This window comes from Anolis carolinensis, chromosome 1 (assembly GCF_035594765.1).
Source record: "Anolis carolinensis isolate JA03-04 chromosome 1, rAnoCar3.1.pri, whole genome shotgun sequence".
NCBI lineage: Eukaryota > Metazoa > Chordata > Lepidosauria > Squamata > Dactyloidae > Anolis > Anolis carolinensis.
The window spans coordinates 65,497,597-65,511,667 of record NC_085841.1 but is presented as its reverse complement, the minus strand read 5'-3'; the positions used below and the strand labels follow the sequence as shown (position 1 = coordinate 65,511,667).

Here is a 14,071-nt window from a genome sequence, read left to right as displayed (position 1 = left end):
ACATTAGAGACAATTTGCTTTTTAAACCGGTCATAGCCACCCCCACATTGCTCAAGATAAAAGTGCCTGTTTTTCGAAACCAAAAGTTGATTTCCAACCACTTCCAGTTTTGTTTTGTTGTTATTTAGCATTCTTGCTTCTGGGAAAGTTGCAGCAGCCAGCTAGGACAGAAAAGAGACCCTTGGACAAGTGGAAGCCACGACTGAAAGCTGAAATGTGTTATGTATGTTCATAATATTATTTCTCATTTGAAGTCCAAACACCATTTTGATCTTCCACAGCCATTTAGAAGAGAAAAGCTCCCAAATTGCCAAGAATAGTACAAAAGACACAAGATCTCTAAACCACTTCAGTTTACTACAGCAGGTTCATTTTTGTTTTATGAAAACATTAATGTCTCTAACTCCAGATCCCATTTCCAGGCCTTTCTATCACCCTATGACAATGGGTTGTTTTAGCTGGATTAGATGGATTTTAATCTATCTGAAACACAGATGTGTTTTTCACCTTAAGAACAGATAAGCATCTTCAGCCCTGAGGATTACCTGGGAAGGAATCCCACTGAAGCATTGCAGCACACCACAATACTTGGGAGCTACCCTGGACCGTGCTCTGACCTACAAGAAACACTGCTTGAATATCAAGCAAAACGTGAGTGCTAGAAACAATATCATATGAAAGCTGACTGGCACAACCTGGGGATCACAACCAGGCACAGTGAAGACATCTGCCTTTGCACTTTGCTATTCTGCTGCTGAGTACGCATGCCCAATGTGGAACACATCTCAACTCATTCAAAGAGTGGGTGTGGCTTTTAATGAGACATGCTGCATTATCACAGGATGTCTACACTCCACACCACTGGAGAAAATATACTGTTTGGCTGGTATTGCACCACCTGACATCCGCCGGGAAGTAGCAGCCAATAATAAAAAGGCAAAGACATCTCTGGCCCATCCTCTGTTCAGATATCAGCCAGCACACCAATGCCTTAAATCAAGAAATTGTTTTCAAAGCTCTACAGAGATACTCGCAGTGACACCTTAGCAAGTGCGAGTCCAAAAGTGGCAGGCTAAAACCCAGAACCTCAATCCATGGCTGATACCAAATGAGAGACTCCCTCCTGGGCACACAGAAGGCTGGGTGACTTGAAAGGCACTGAACAGACTGCACTCTGGCACCACAAGATGCAGAGCCAACCTTCAGAAATGGGGCCACAAAGTGGAGTCCACGACATGCGAGTGTAGAGAAAAGCAAACCACAGACCACCTGTTGCAATGCAGTCTGAGTCCTGCCACATGCACAATGGAGGACCTTCTTACAGCAACATCAGAGGCACTCCAAGTGGCCAGCTACTGGTCAAAGGGCATTTAGTATCATGCTAAATTTTAAACTTTGTTTTAAAATACATTACAACTGTACCCTCGGTTCGCTTCTGATACGAGAAATAAATGGGTTGTATTGAGACATGAACTTTTGCACTATTGTACAAATTACCATTGCGTACATGTGATTTGAAAAAATCCAATCCCAATCCCAGGGACTATATGATCACAACATAGACAATAATATTCCTCCAAAGTTCAGTGGTACTCTTTGGAATACTGGCTTTGCTCAATCTGCTTTTGACTTTAGCTAGACATATGAACACACCTTCCATACTGATAATAGTTTTTACGATTGTTGTTAGATCTTTGTATGTATAGATTTAGTCTTTGTTTGTTAAGAGGGAGAGAGTTTAAGTTGTTTTAGTGTTGTGTAATAAATTTGCCAGTAAAATTCTATGAAGAAAAAGTACAACAGCCATGATTTTTATTCTTGAGAGGCTTGTAAGGCTTCAGTGTTTTATCCGCAGCATTATGCAGCTACCAAGTCAAAGCTGAAGTATTTCAACAATGCCCTGTTTGGGAGGGGAAACGAGGTGAAAAGATAGTTGTCCACGTCAGGCCACGCACAGACCAAATCCTCTTGCTTATCCCAAAGGTCTGGAATTACCGAGCAACAGCCCCAAATGTCACTAGAGCTGGAAGGCAAATAACACCGAGGGACTTAACCCACTGCCTGGTGCTCACCTCTTAAAACCCTTTGCAAACGCAAGCTGCAAAACCCATCAGCATGACTCCAAACAAACCCACGCTTACGTGTTTGCACATGACTTGACCTTTTGCAGATGGTAGCCAGGGGGAAAAAAGCTGTGGGGCAGTGACCACAAACCATCCTCCTGTCTATTTCCCCTCAGCTTTCCTTCTTCTGTCTCCTTGGTATTCCGTGGGTGCATATGTCCCATAGATTTAATGAAGCTTGACAAGACTGGAACTGCCATGGCTTAATGCTATGGGATCCTGGGATTTGTATTTTGGTAAGGCTCCAGCACTCTTTGGCAGAAAAGGCTAAAAGCCTTGTAAAACTACGACTCTCAGGATTTCATAGCATCGAGCCATGACAGTTCAAGTGTTAGTGTCAAAAGAATTCTACTGTGTTGACACATTCAGTGAATTCTAAAATACCTAGTTTGAGGCTTAAAAGGGGGTATATTTGGGGTGCTCATAAGCATGCCCCTTTATACCCACATTGGGGTGCATCTACACTGTCGAATGAATGCACGCTGGCACCCCTTGAACAACCATGGCTCGAGGCTTGCTGTCAGAACATTCTTTGGAATGTTTTAGGGAAATCTCTCTTCCTGTGTCTGTGTCCTAAGGATTCATCTACAACTGTAGAATTAATGCAATCTGACATTGCTCTAACTGCCCTGGCTCAACCATGCAATCATGGGAGCTGCAGTTTAGTGAGGCTCCAGCACTCATTGGCAGCAAAGGCTCAAGAACTTGTCAAACTACTGTTGGAAATAGCAACCTTTCAAGCCTTTCACTATGTGTTTGTTGATGTATATATTTGCTAACCTGTAACCTGGTTGATTTTCCAGTTTGACTACCTTTTTGGTATGGAAGGAGTTATAGATGTGTGATTGTACTGAGCATGTTCAGACTCAGGACTCCATTTTGTTATCAGTATGTGTTCGTTCTTCAATGAAAGCAATTACTGTTGGATTTCAATGTTATAAGTTTGCATCAGACCTCAGTGGAGGTGGATGCATGTATGCATTTAGAGACTTCAATGGATGCATGTATGCTTATGGACTTCAGTGAGTACAACTATACTTAAAGACTATGGACTATTGATTAAGAATGATACCCTGTGTACTCAACACATAGAGAAGCTACATACTATCTGTTACTGAACTTTAATAAGAAATGTGCCTGCATGGTGAATTAATACAAGATGTTTATGAGTAAACAGGATATGTTATTTTTCAAATAATACTTTGTTTTTATCTCTAAGTGCACATTTTAAACTAAGAGGTTTCAAGGGAGTGTATATGTTTTGGGCAGTTACAACCACAATTACAATTTCATCTTTAAAGAAACAACCATCCCCTGCTAACCAAATATATTTTTGCAGTGGCATGTCTTTGTCCTTGGCATTTCAAAGGTGTCTTATCACACTAGAGCATGAATCCACTTTAACTCTGGTTTCTGCTTCCTGGAGAATTCTGGGGTTTGTAGTTTGGTGAAGCCCAGGACCAGATTGGCTGAGCTCTTTAAAGCTCCCTCCCTAAAGTGGATTTAAAGTGGATCCAAGCTCTAGCGTGATGAGGTCAAAAGACATGCTTCTTCAGTTTAACAGCTGAGTTACCTGTGTGCCATTACACGAATGCTTGTGACTATCACTTGTTCAAAAGGTTGACTTCTAATAAGGTCATGCTTTTCTTGACTAATGGTTTTCAAATGGTGGTCTCCACATGTTCAGGGGCCGAGGTGTGCTGCAGGCTGTTGAGCAACCAGCTGCAACCAGCTGCAACAAATCACTCTGGCCAAGAGGTCATGAGTTTGTCTTGTTTTTGTTCTATGTTAAGGCATTGAATGTTTGCCTTATATGTGTAATGTGATCCGCCCTGAGTCCCCTTCAGGGTGAGAAGGGCGAAATATAATACTGTAAATAAATAAATAAATAAATAAATAAATTCATATTTGCTTTTTTGATAAGGTTATGATTGCCATTTATTTCCAAAAGGTTATGACTCCAGAGAGTGGGTGCAGTAATTCCCCCCCCCCCAAAAAAAAAAACTACCACTCCAATGACTCCATAGCCTTGAGCCCTGGCAGTGAAAGTAGGGTCAAGCTGCATTCATTCTATGGTGTGCATCAGGCATGGGCATACTTCGGCCCTCCAGTGTTTTGGACATCAACTCCCACAATTCTTAACAGGCTACCGGCTGTTAGAAATTGTGGGAGTTGAAGTCCGAAACACCTGGAGGGCCGAAGTATGCCCATGCCTGGTGTAGATGCAATGAAGGAGGAAAACGTGGAGTGTGGAGTTAGACGGAGAGAGAAGAAGGCCAGATTTGGGGAGATCCCCAGCGCACCTTCCCATCTGCTCCTGCCCAAATCATCCCAGATTCCCAAAAGGTGCAGCCAGTGCGCCAACGAGAGAGGGGGAGGAACCAGGAAAGGGGTGGGGAGCTTGGCGTCGCTTTTACCCCCCCCCCCTTTGTGACCCCCCTCCTTCCCTCCCTCCCTCCCCCCGGAGGAGCATCAGATGACAGCTGCGCACCGAGGGAGGGCAAACCCAAGCCGCTTTGCCACTTAGGCACGAGTGGGCTCTGAGCCGGTCCAGATCTGCCGAGGCAGAGGCAGCAGGACCAGAGCGGGAAGGAGCCACTCTCTCCACCGGCCAAGCTCCCGGGAAAGGGTGGCAGCGCCGGAGAGAGCGAGGGCAGCGGAGGCGAGCGTTCCCGGGCTGCCTACTTGAGGGGAGCCGGGCGAAGGCGAAGGAGAAGGAAGCCGGCGGGACAAGGAGGAGGAGAGGATGCTGCTCCTGCTGCTGCTCCCGCTGGGGTTGCTCCTGCCGGCGGAGCTGGCCACCACGCAGAAGTTCTCCGCGCTCACGGTAAGATGCCCCTCCGCCGCCCCCTCCCAGAAGGAAGGCAGGCACCACTTCAGTGGGATCCTGGGCGACGGAGCTTGACAAGGTCTGGCTTGAGCCTTCCCCTGCTCCAGAGGGCTGGCTGGCTCCAGGTCCCAGGCTTCCTAGCATTTCAAGGGGTTCCGAACTGCATTGATCCTCCAGAGTGAGAAGCGCCCCCTTCTCGCCTTCCTTTGCTTCCGACCGCCGCCACGGGGCAGCAAAGCGCCCTCCTGCTCTCCGCCCCCTTCCCTTCCCTTCCCTTCCACGGGTTTCTCGCCGGCGATCTGCTCTGGCCACCCACACAAGGCACTTGCCGGCCTCCCTGCACCAGCCCCCGGGCGTCGAGCTCCCCCTCTCTGCATCACTCTGCCTCAAGATGCATCTCTCTCCACCGGAGAATTAATGCTGCTTGGCGTCACTTCAGAAGTTACTGCTATCCTGGGAGTTGTAGATTCAGCAGTGTCCCGGAGCTTAGTGGAGTCTCCTTCTCTGCAGGCTTTTCAGCAGAGGCTGGGTGGCCATCTGTACGGGGTGCTTTGATTGTGCTTTCCCTGCATATGTGGCGGGTGGCTCTTAGGTCTCTCCCAACTCTTGTGATTCTGTGTTGTCGAAGGCTTCCATGGCCGGAGTTTTTCGGGCTGTATGGCCATGCTCCAGAAGCATTCTCTCCTGATGTTTTGCCCACATCTATAATAATAATAATCGGCACACTGGGTGCCGTGCCAAAAGATCTCAGCCGGCATTTGGAAACAATAGACATTGACAAAATTACGATCTGTCAACTGCAAAAGGCCACCCTGCTGGGATCTGTGCGCATCATCCGAAAATACATCACATAGTCCTAGACACTTGGGAAGTGTTCAACTTGTGATTTTGTGATATGAAATCCAGCATATCTATTTTGTTTGCCGTGTCATACAATAAAATAATATAATACATCACACAGTCCTAAACACTTGGGAAGTGTTCGACTTGTGATTTTGTGATATGAAATCCAGCATATCTATCTTGTTTGCTGTGTCATACAATAATAATAATAATAATAATAATAATAATAATAATAATAATAATAATAATAAACTTTATATACTGATCCATCTCCTCCAGAGGACTCAGGAGAGTTTTCAACATGAACATAAAAGACATTCAATTGTCATAACACACCATAAAAAAAAGGTAAAGGTTTCCCCTGAGGTTAAGTCCAGTCATGTCTGACTCAGGGGGTTGGTGCTCATCTCCATTTCTAAGCCAAAGAGCCGGCGTAGACACCTCCAAGGTCATGTGGCCGATACAACAAAGTTAAACATAGTAAACATAATAAACAACACCATAAGACAGAACCAAAACAATTCTATTAAAAACAGACATAAAATTACAAATCCAAATCAATATATTCCATCAAGGATGGAGGCATCCTCAGAAATTGTGAGGTCTGTTGGAAACTAGGCAAGGGAGGTTTATATATTTGTGGAAGGTCCAGGGTGGGAGAAAGAACTCTTGTCTGTTGGAAGCAAGTGTGAATATTGCAATTAATCACCTTGATTAGCATTGAAAAGCCTTGCAGCTTCAAGGCCTGGCTGATTCCTCCCTGTGGGAATCCTTTGTTGGGAGGTGTTAGCTGGCCCTGATTGTTTCGTGTCTGGAATTCCCCTGTTTTCAGAGTGTTGTTTTTTATGTACTGTCCTGATTTTAGAGTTTTTAAAAATACTGGCAGTCAGATTTTGCTAATCAAGGTGATTAATTGCAATGTTCACACTTGCCTCCAAGAGTTCTTTCTCCCACTCTGGACCTTCCCTGGACTATTTTCCAACAGACCTCATAACCTCTGAGGATGCCTGCCATAGATGTGGGCAAAACGTCAGGAGAGAATGCTTCTGGAACATGGCCATACAGCCCAGAAAACTCACAGCTACTTTTGCAATTCTATCGTTCTATGATTCTAACTCTCAACATTCCCTAACATTGAGCCCTGGCAGCTCAAGTGGAGTCAACCTGCACCCATTCGAAAGTGTCAATGCACCCTCACTCACTCAGTCACATGCCCTTTCCTTCCCGTTGCTCACACCCATGCCCTTTCCCTGTGTTAAACCAATTTTGGCAAAATGTGCATCCTGAGTTACTCAGTGTGTGAGAACTGGTAGCTTGCAAAGAGAAAGGTTGGTGTCTCTGCACTGTAAAGTGGATGTGGCTTGATCCCGTTTTAATTGGCAAGGTTCAGTGCTACAGCATCCTGGCAGTTGTCCTTTGGTGAGGCTCCAACACTCTTTGGCATGGGGCCACGGTAGTTCATGTGGTGTTAAATTGTATCCAATGTACTGTAGATGCACACTATGTTTTGAGTGTTCCATACTAAATAGTGAGAGCTCTCTCATTCTGCTTTAACTGCTGTGGTTCCATTCATCCGCTGCAGTTGTGTCATTTGCAGTTTAGGAAAAGGCAGGTTCAAATTCGGTGCTAGAGAGCTGTAGACTACAAACCCTAACATTCCATAGGATGCAGCAACCACGGTAGTTAAAGTGGGACATAGTGCTGTAATAGGAGCCGTGATGGCACAATGGGTGCTGGCTGAACTGCTGACCTGAAGGTTGGGTTGTTGACTTGAAGGTTGCCGGTTCAAATCCGCGAGACAGGGTGAGCTCCTGTCTGTCAGCTCTAGTTTTTGGAGACATGAGAGAAGTCTCCCAGCAAACACATCCAGGTGTCCCCTGGGCAACATCTCTGTAAACGGCCAATTCTCTTACACGAGTAGCAACTTGCAGCATGTTCTCAAATCGTTTCAGACACAATTAAAAATAGTGCAGAATGAAAAATCTCTAGGGCAGTGGTTCTCAATCTGTGTCCCCAGGTGCTTTCACCTACAACTCACAGAAATCCCAGCTGGTTTACCAGCTGTTAGGATTTCTGGGAGTTGAAGGCTAAAACATCTGGAGACCCATAGGTTGAGAACCACTGCTCTAGGGGATAGTGGTTTTAAGACCTGGACTCTGACTCTGGAGACAAGAGTTTGACTTCCTTTTTGACTGCAGAGACCCACTGGGTGACTTGGGTAAGTCACACGCCCTCAGCCTCAGAGGAAAACAAAGACAAACCCTCTCTGAACAAATCTTGCAAAAAAAAAAAATGGGTCCACTTTAGCATAGCCATGAGTTGGAAATGCAACAAGATATATTTCTAACCTTTGTTAGCACATTCAAAGTCTGTTTAAAATTCTAAATATGAGTAGTCATGACCTTGGTGGTCTCTCCCAAGTCTCTGTACAACTGCTACATGGCGTAGTGCTACCTCAGGTTTTATTACCAGAAAGCACAAGGCAGGTACTGGGTATTTGTGTGTATTGTATTTATTTATTTATTTGCAACATTTATATCCCGCCCTTCTCACCCGAAGGGACTCAGGGCGGCGTACAAATTGGCAACAATTCAATGCCTGCACATAATTAAAACAGCAATGAAAATCCAATAAAACAATTAAGCAATAGAAAAATATAAAACATATGATTAAAATCCATTCCTCCAAAATCCTCGTGCTGTAGCCGTAAATCAGTCCAGGGTCGTCTTTTATCATTTAATCTTTGAAAGCCTGGGCACATAGCCATGTTTTCAGGGCTTTTCTAAAACTCAGAAGGGTTGGGGCGTGCCGTATTTCTCTGGGGAGGGTGTTCCACAGCCGGGGAGCCACCACCGAGAAGGCCCTGTCCCTCGTCCCCACCAGCCGTGCCTGTGAGGCAGGCGGGACCGAGAGCAGGGCCTCTCCAGATGACCTTAGGGATCTTCCTGGCTCATAGGAGGAGATACGTTCGGACAAGTAGATTGGGCCAGAACCGTTTAGGGCTTTATAGGTCAAGACCAGCACTTTGAATTGGGCTCGGAAGCATATCGGCAGCCAGTGGAGCTGGCTTAACAAGGGGGTGGTATGCTCCCTGTAAGCTGCCCCAGTTATTAATCTGGCTGCCGCCCGTTGTACTAGTTGGAGCTTCCGGGCCGTCTTCAAAGGCAACCCCACGTAGAGAGCGTTGAAGTAGTCCAAACGAGCTGTAACCAGAGCGTGGACCACCGTGGCCAAGTCAGACCTCCCAAGGAACGGGCGCAGCTGACGCACAAGTCTTAGTTGTGCGAAGGCTCCCCTGGCCACCGCCGAGACCTGGGGCTCCAGGCTCAGCGATGAGTCCAGGAGGACCCCCAGACTGCGAACCTGTGTCTTCAGGGGGAGTGCGACCCCGTCCAGCACAGGCTGTAACCCTATTCCCTGTTCGGCCCTACGACTGACCAGGAGGACCTCTGTCTTGTCTGGATTCAGTTTCAATTTGTTCACCCTCATCCAGTCCGACACAGCAGCCAGACACCGGTTCAGGACCTGGACAGCCTCCTTAGTGACAGGTGGGAAGGAGTGACAGAGCTGGACATCATCTGCGTACAGATGACACCGGACCCCGAAACTCCGGATGATCTCTCCCAGTGGCTTCATGTAGATGTTGAACAACATGGGGGACAGTACTGAACCCTGCGGGACCCCACAAGTCAATGGTTGTGGGGCCGAGCAGGTGTCCCCCAATGACACCATCTGGGACCGACCCTCCAGGAAGGACCGGAGCCACTGCAGAACAGTACCTCCGAGACCCATCCCAGCGAGGCGTCCCAGAAGGATACCGTGATCGACGGTATCGAAGGCCGCTGAGAGGTCCAGCAGAACCAGCAGGGACACACTCCCCCTGTCCAGTTCCCGGCGTAGATCATCGACTAAGGCGACCAAGGCTGTCTCGGTACCATGCCCCGGCCTGAAGCCAGACTGTGCCGGATCCAGAAAATCGGTATCTACCAAGAATGCCTGGAGTTGTGCGGCCACCACACGTTCCATGACCTTGCCCAAAAAGGGGAGATTGGAAATAGGCCGAAAGTTCTCCAATTGAGTGGGGTCCAGTGATGGCTTCTTCAACAGCGGTTTGATCACAGCCAATTTCAGGCTCACTGGAAATATGCCTTCCCGAAGGGAGGCATTCACCACCACCTTCACCCACTCGGCCAATCCCCCTCTGGCTTCTCTCACCAGCCAGGATGGGCAGGGGTCTAGGATGCATGTGGTAGCCCTCACCTCTCCAAGCACCTTGTCCACGTCCTCAGGCTGAACCAATTGAAATGAATCCATCAAAATAGGACAAGCAGGTGCTCGTGTTACATCCTCGGAGACTGCCGTTAATATGGTGTCAAAGCCAGAACGGATCAAAGCGACTTTGTCCGCAAAGAACCGAGCAAATGCTTCACAGCGGGCTGCCGAGTTGTCAGGGATCCCGTCTTGAGGGACGGGATATAACAAACCTCTGACAACTCGGAACAGCTCCGCCGGACGGTTCTTTGCCGACGCAATATTAGCTGCAAAGAAAACGTTCTTTGCAGCATCTATTGCCGCGGCATATGCCCTAAGATAGGAACACAGCCGTGTTCGGTTTGGCCCGCTTGGCTCCGAACGCCACACGCCCTCTAGTTCCCTCTTCTTTCGCTTCATCGCTGCCAACTCCTCAGTAAACCAAGGAGATGGTTTAGCTCGGGTACTCGAGAGGGGACGTTCTGGAGCGATCATGTCTATTGCCCTAGCCGCCTCCTTGTTCCAGAGGGTGACCAGAGCATCGACAGAATCACCAGCCGAGGTGGCGGGGAATTCCCCAAGAGCCGTCAGGAATCCATCCGGATCCATAAGCCTCCTGGGGCGGACCATTTTAGGTCCTCCACCCCTGCGGAGGTTGGGGGGTGCAGTGAGTCTAAACCTGATCAGGTGATGGTCAGTCCATGGCAATGGAGCGATGGTGAGCTCCTCCACACCGCCACCTTCCTCCCATCCCTGGCAGAAAACCAAGTCAAGTGTGTGCCCTGCTCTGTGGGTAGAGCCAGATACTAATTGGGACAGCCCCATGGTTGCCATGGCGGCCATGAAGTCCTGAGCTGCACCGGAGGGAGTGGCCTCGGCATGGATATTGAAGTCCCCCAGCACAATGAGCCGTTGGGACTCCAAAGCCAGGCCTGAGACCACCCCAGCTAACTCAGGCAGGGAGACTGTAGTGCAGCGGGGTGGTCGGTACACTAGCAGAATCCCTAAACTGTCCCGGCTCCCTACCCTCAGATGAGCACACTCAAACAAGGTAGACTGAGGGATGGGGCACCTGGTCAGGGGGATGGACTCCTTATAGACCACTGCAACCCCTCCTCCCCTCCCTCCAGATCTTGGTTGGTGCTGCACGGTATATCCTGGTGGACAAAGCTGGGTAAGGTTAACTCCCCCAGCCTCGTCCAACCAGGTCTCAGTTATGCATGCCAGGTCTGCCCGCTCATCCAGAATGAGATCCTGGATGATTGCAGCTTTACCGTTGACAGACCTGGCGTTCAGCAGCACCACCTTCAGATCGGAGGGTCCGCCAACCTTGGCACCCAACTTTACTATGTCAGGAGGTCGTTTTAGATCTACAAGCACTCTATTTCTCACCCTAGGCCGAATTAAGTTATGCCTCCCTTTCCCGTATCTCCCCCTCCCCTGGATAACTTCGATGGGGGCCCCCCAGCTGCTAAATGCACACCCTCTCCCTACATGGTCTACCATAGTGGTAGACTCACTTTCACATCCGAGGATCATATTATCACTTTGTATCACAAAGTGGGTGGCATGTATACATGATTGTCTACCCTGTCAGAGCATTCACTACAGAATTGGCTTATGATTCATTTTTTGCTCATACGTTGAAGGGGAATTTGGGGGGTGTTGCTTCACATGCTGAATGTATGCATTTAGTCCCAATGACAGTTTGGGTGAGTCTGGGAAAAGATTCAGGGTGCTCTAGTACCACTCATTCCTGAGAACTTATGGTCAGGTTTTAGTAGAGACACAACAAATGCTCCACTTACTTTACCTTCACTTCAACAAGCTTTGGTCTGAATTTCTTTGGATTGTGTGTGTTTAAACAAGAGAGTATGGTGGTTTGTAAGTGGTATGGGTTTGGCAACCTAAACATTGCTGGAAGTCATTGGAAGATTCGGCTTCTAGATGCCTTTTGAAAAAGGGACAGTGTGAGCCACAGAACTGAAAGAGTGTAAAACACTTCCACTAAATAGGATGACATTGAACAGAAATACATCTTAGAGAATTAAGTGCCATTTTCTTCCTAAAGGTGTTTGCTCAAAACTGCAGCCTAAAAGAAAACTTGACTAGAGTACTTTGACATCTCTTTCTAGAGTAAACCAAACTTCTGACAAGGCAGGAACAACCCTCTTAGCAGGTAGACTGGCACCACTGGGCATGCTGGCTGTATTGATGTCTTTAATACTTCAGGATAGTTGCCTGTCCTCTAATAATCTCTCATCATTGTAGCAGATGTGGGCAACTTGAGGCATACACCTGTTGTTGAACTACTACACCTCTCAATATCCATCACTGTTGGCTGTGCTGGCTCGGATTGTTGCTTGTTTCAGGCTTACTAATCATTGTGGAGATATAGAAATCAAAACAGGAGCTGCTGCAGCCAAAGTATGATGCATAATAGGCACACAACAAGCCTATTCTGTGCATTGCCTCCTAGTCACAGTGTGTCTTGAGTGTAGAGAACTGGGCACAAGACTTAATGCCTGAGGACATGTCTGCATGGCAGGTTCCCAAGTGTTGGCTGAATGTTGCAGTTGGCAGTACTGGAGAGTCGTGGGGAAGGAAGATGTTTATCCACAGGACAGCTATGTGGTTCTGACTGCGGGAAGACAGCCGTATAGACAGCATTGCCCTGCCATGTTCCTTGCCAGTATGTGGGCTGGCAATCCATATGCCCATCCACACATTTGGACAGAGGCAATCAGAAATTTTGAAACAGTCTCCATGATTCCCTAAATGAGAGACATCTGGATATGCCATTTACAGAGCAATGAAATGCCTGTCCTCCAGAGGTTGCCACGATGCTGTCCTCCTTACCAGCTGGCAATCTCCTCCACCCAGGATCTCATAAGCTGGAATTTAATAACTTGGAGAAATACACACAGCAACTGTATTCATCATTTAGCCTGGAAAGCAAGTACCAGACAGTGAGACTTTTTTTAAACAGGAAGGAGCCATGATAGCATTTTCTTGCTTATTCTGAATTGCCTTAAGGTAGAAGCAAACTTTGGCTAAAAACGACAACTTGGGTCTATAGGGCCCTGAAAGCTTGGGAACGTTATGATGAACATTACAACACCCAGTTGTTTCAAACAGCAGTTCCAATAAAAGACCATTAATTGGATTTTGGTAGTTTGGGGAGTTGTAGTTTACAACAAGCCCATGCTGACAGAGAGACAATGGGAACTGTAGTTCAAAGAAGCAATTTTTCCAAATTCTAGGCAGAATGAAAAGGATTCATTTAAAAACAACATTGACAGGAAATTCAATGAGAAAAGTGATGGCAAGATAATTTAAAACATCAATAGTATTATTGATTCAATACTAAACATTTCACTTTTGGCTAATATTTTATTTTATTTAGGCCTTTTGAACTGCATGGGGCATATATGCAAGTAGCATGCTTAGTGAACAACAGTAGTCTCAAACTAGAATCTCTTTACCTTGTAAACTAGGTGTGGACAATTATGGAAGACTAGTGGCTATAGTCTTGTAATCTCATCAAACGGGGTTTTTTCAGCAATTTGATACCAATGTGTCTTTTCACATGACTGGCCACACCCCCTTTTGGCATTTTTGTGGCATCTTTGTGGCAATGTCCATGAAATAGGTAAGTTTACTTCAATTTTCTACTTTTTAGCACAATTTTTGTTCTTCCCCTGTCTTATGAGGGGAAGCGACAGGGCACCATGCACCTCATAGCAATTCCTCCACCCTTCCCTTCTCATCATATGGGAAGGAGGAGGGTGGGTGTGTGGCTTGTGGGGCCACTTCAGTCACTCCATGGCCATCCTCTAACCCCCAAAATGTTACCGGGGGGGGGGGAAGAGTGTGATGAGGTCCCTGGAGGGCTATACGTCCTCCTCCTTTTTCATGATCATCATCACCACCACCTCCAAACATCCAAAATTTCATTTTGACTGCTGTGGCACATAGAGGGAACATGTAGACATGTCTTTTATAATCCCCTGAAGATAGTTTT

The 14,071-nt window shown here is 47.0% G+C and overlaps 1 protein-coding gene across 2 annotated transcripts in view; it reads left to right on the top strand.

The window, feature by feature from the left end:
• Positions 1-4,609: 4,609 nt before the first annotated feature.
• Positions 4,610-14,071, top strand: part of smoc2 (SPARC related modular calcium binding 2) — a 211,306-nt gene continuing 201,844 nt past the window's right edge. The window contains exon 1 of one of the 2 annotated variants that reach the window (XM_062976010.1): positions 4,610-4,950. In XM_062976010.1, coding sequence (XP_062832080.1) covers positions 4,870-4,950 — 81 coding nt within the window. In that variant the 5' untranslated portion in view covers positions 4,610-4,869. The remainder of the gene's footprint in view (positions 4,951-14,071) is intronic. The other variant, XM_062976013.1, reaches the window with a different exon arrangement.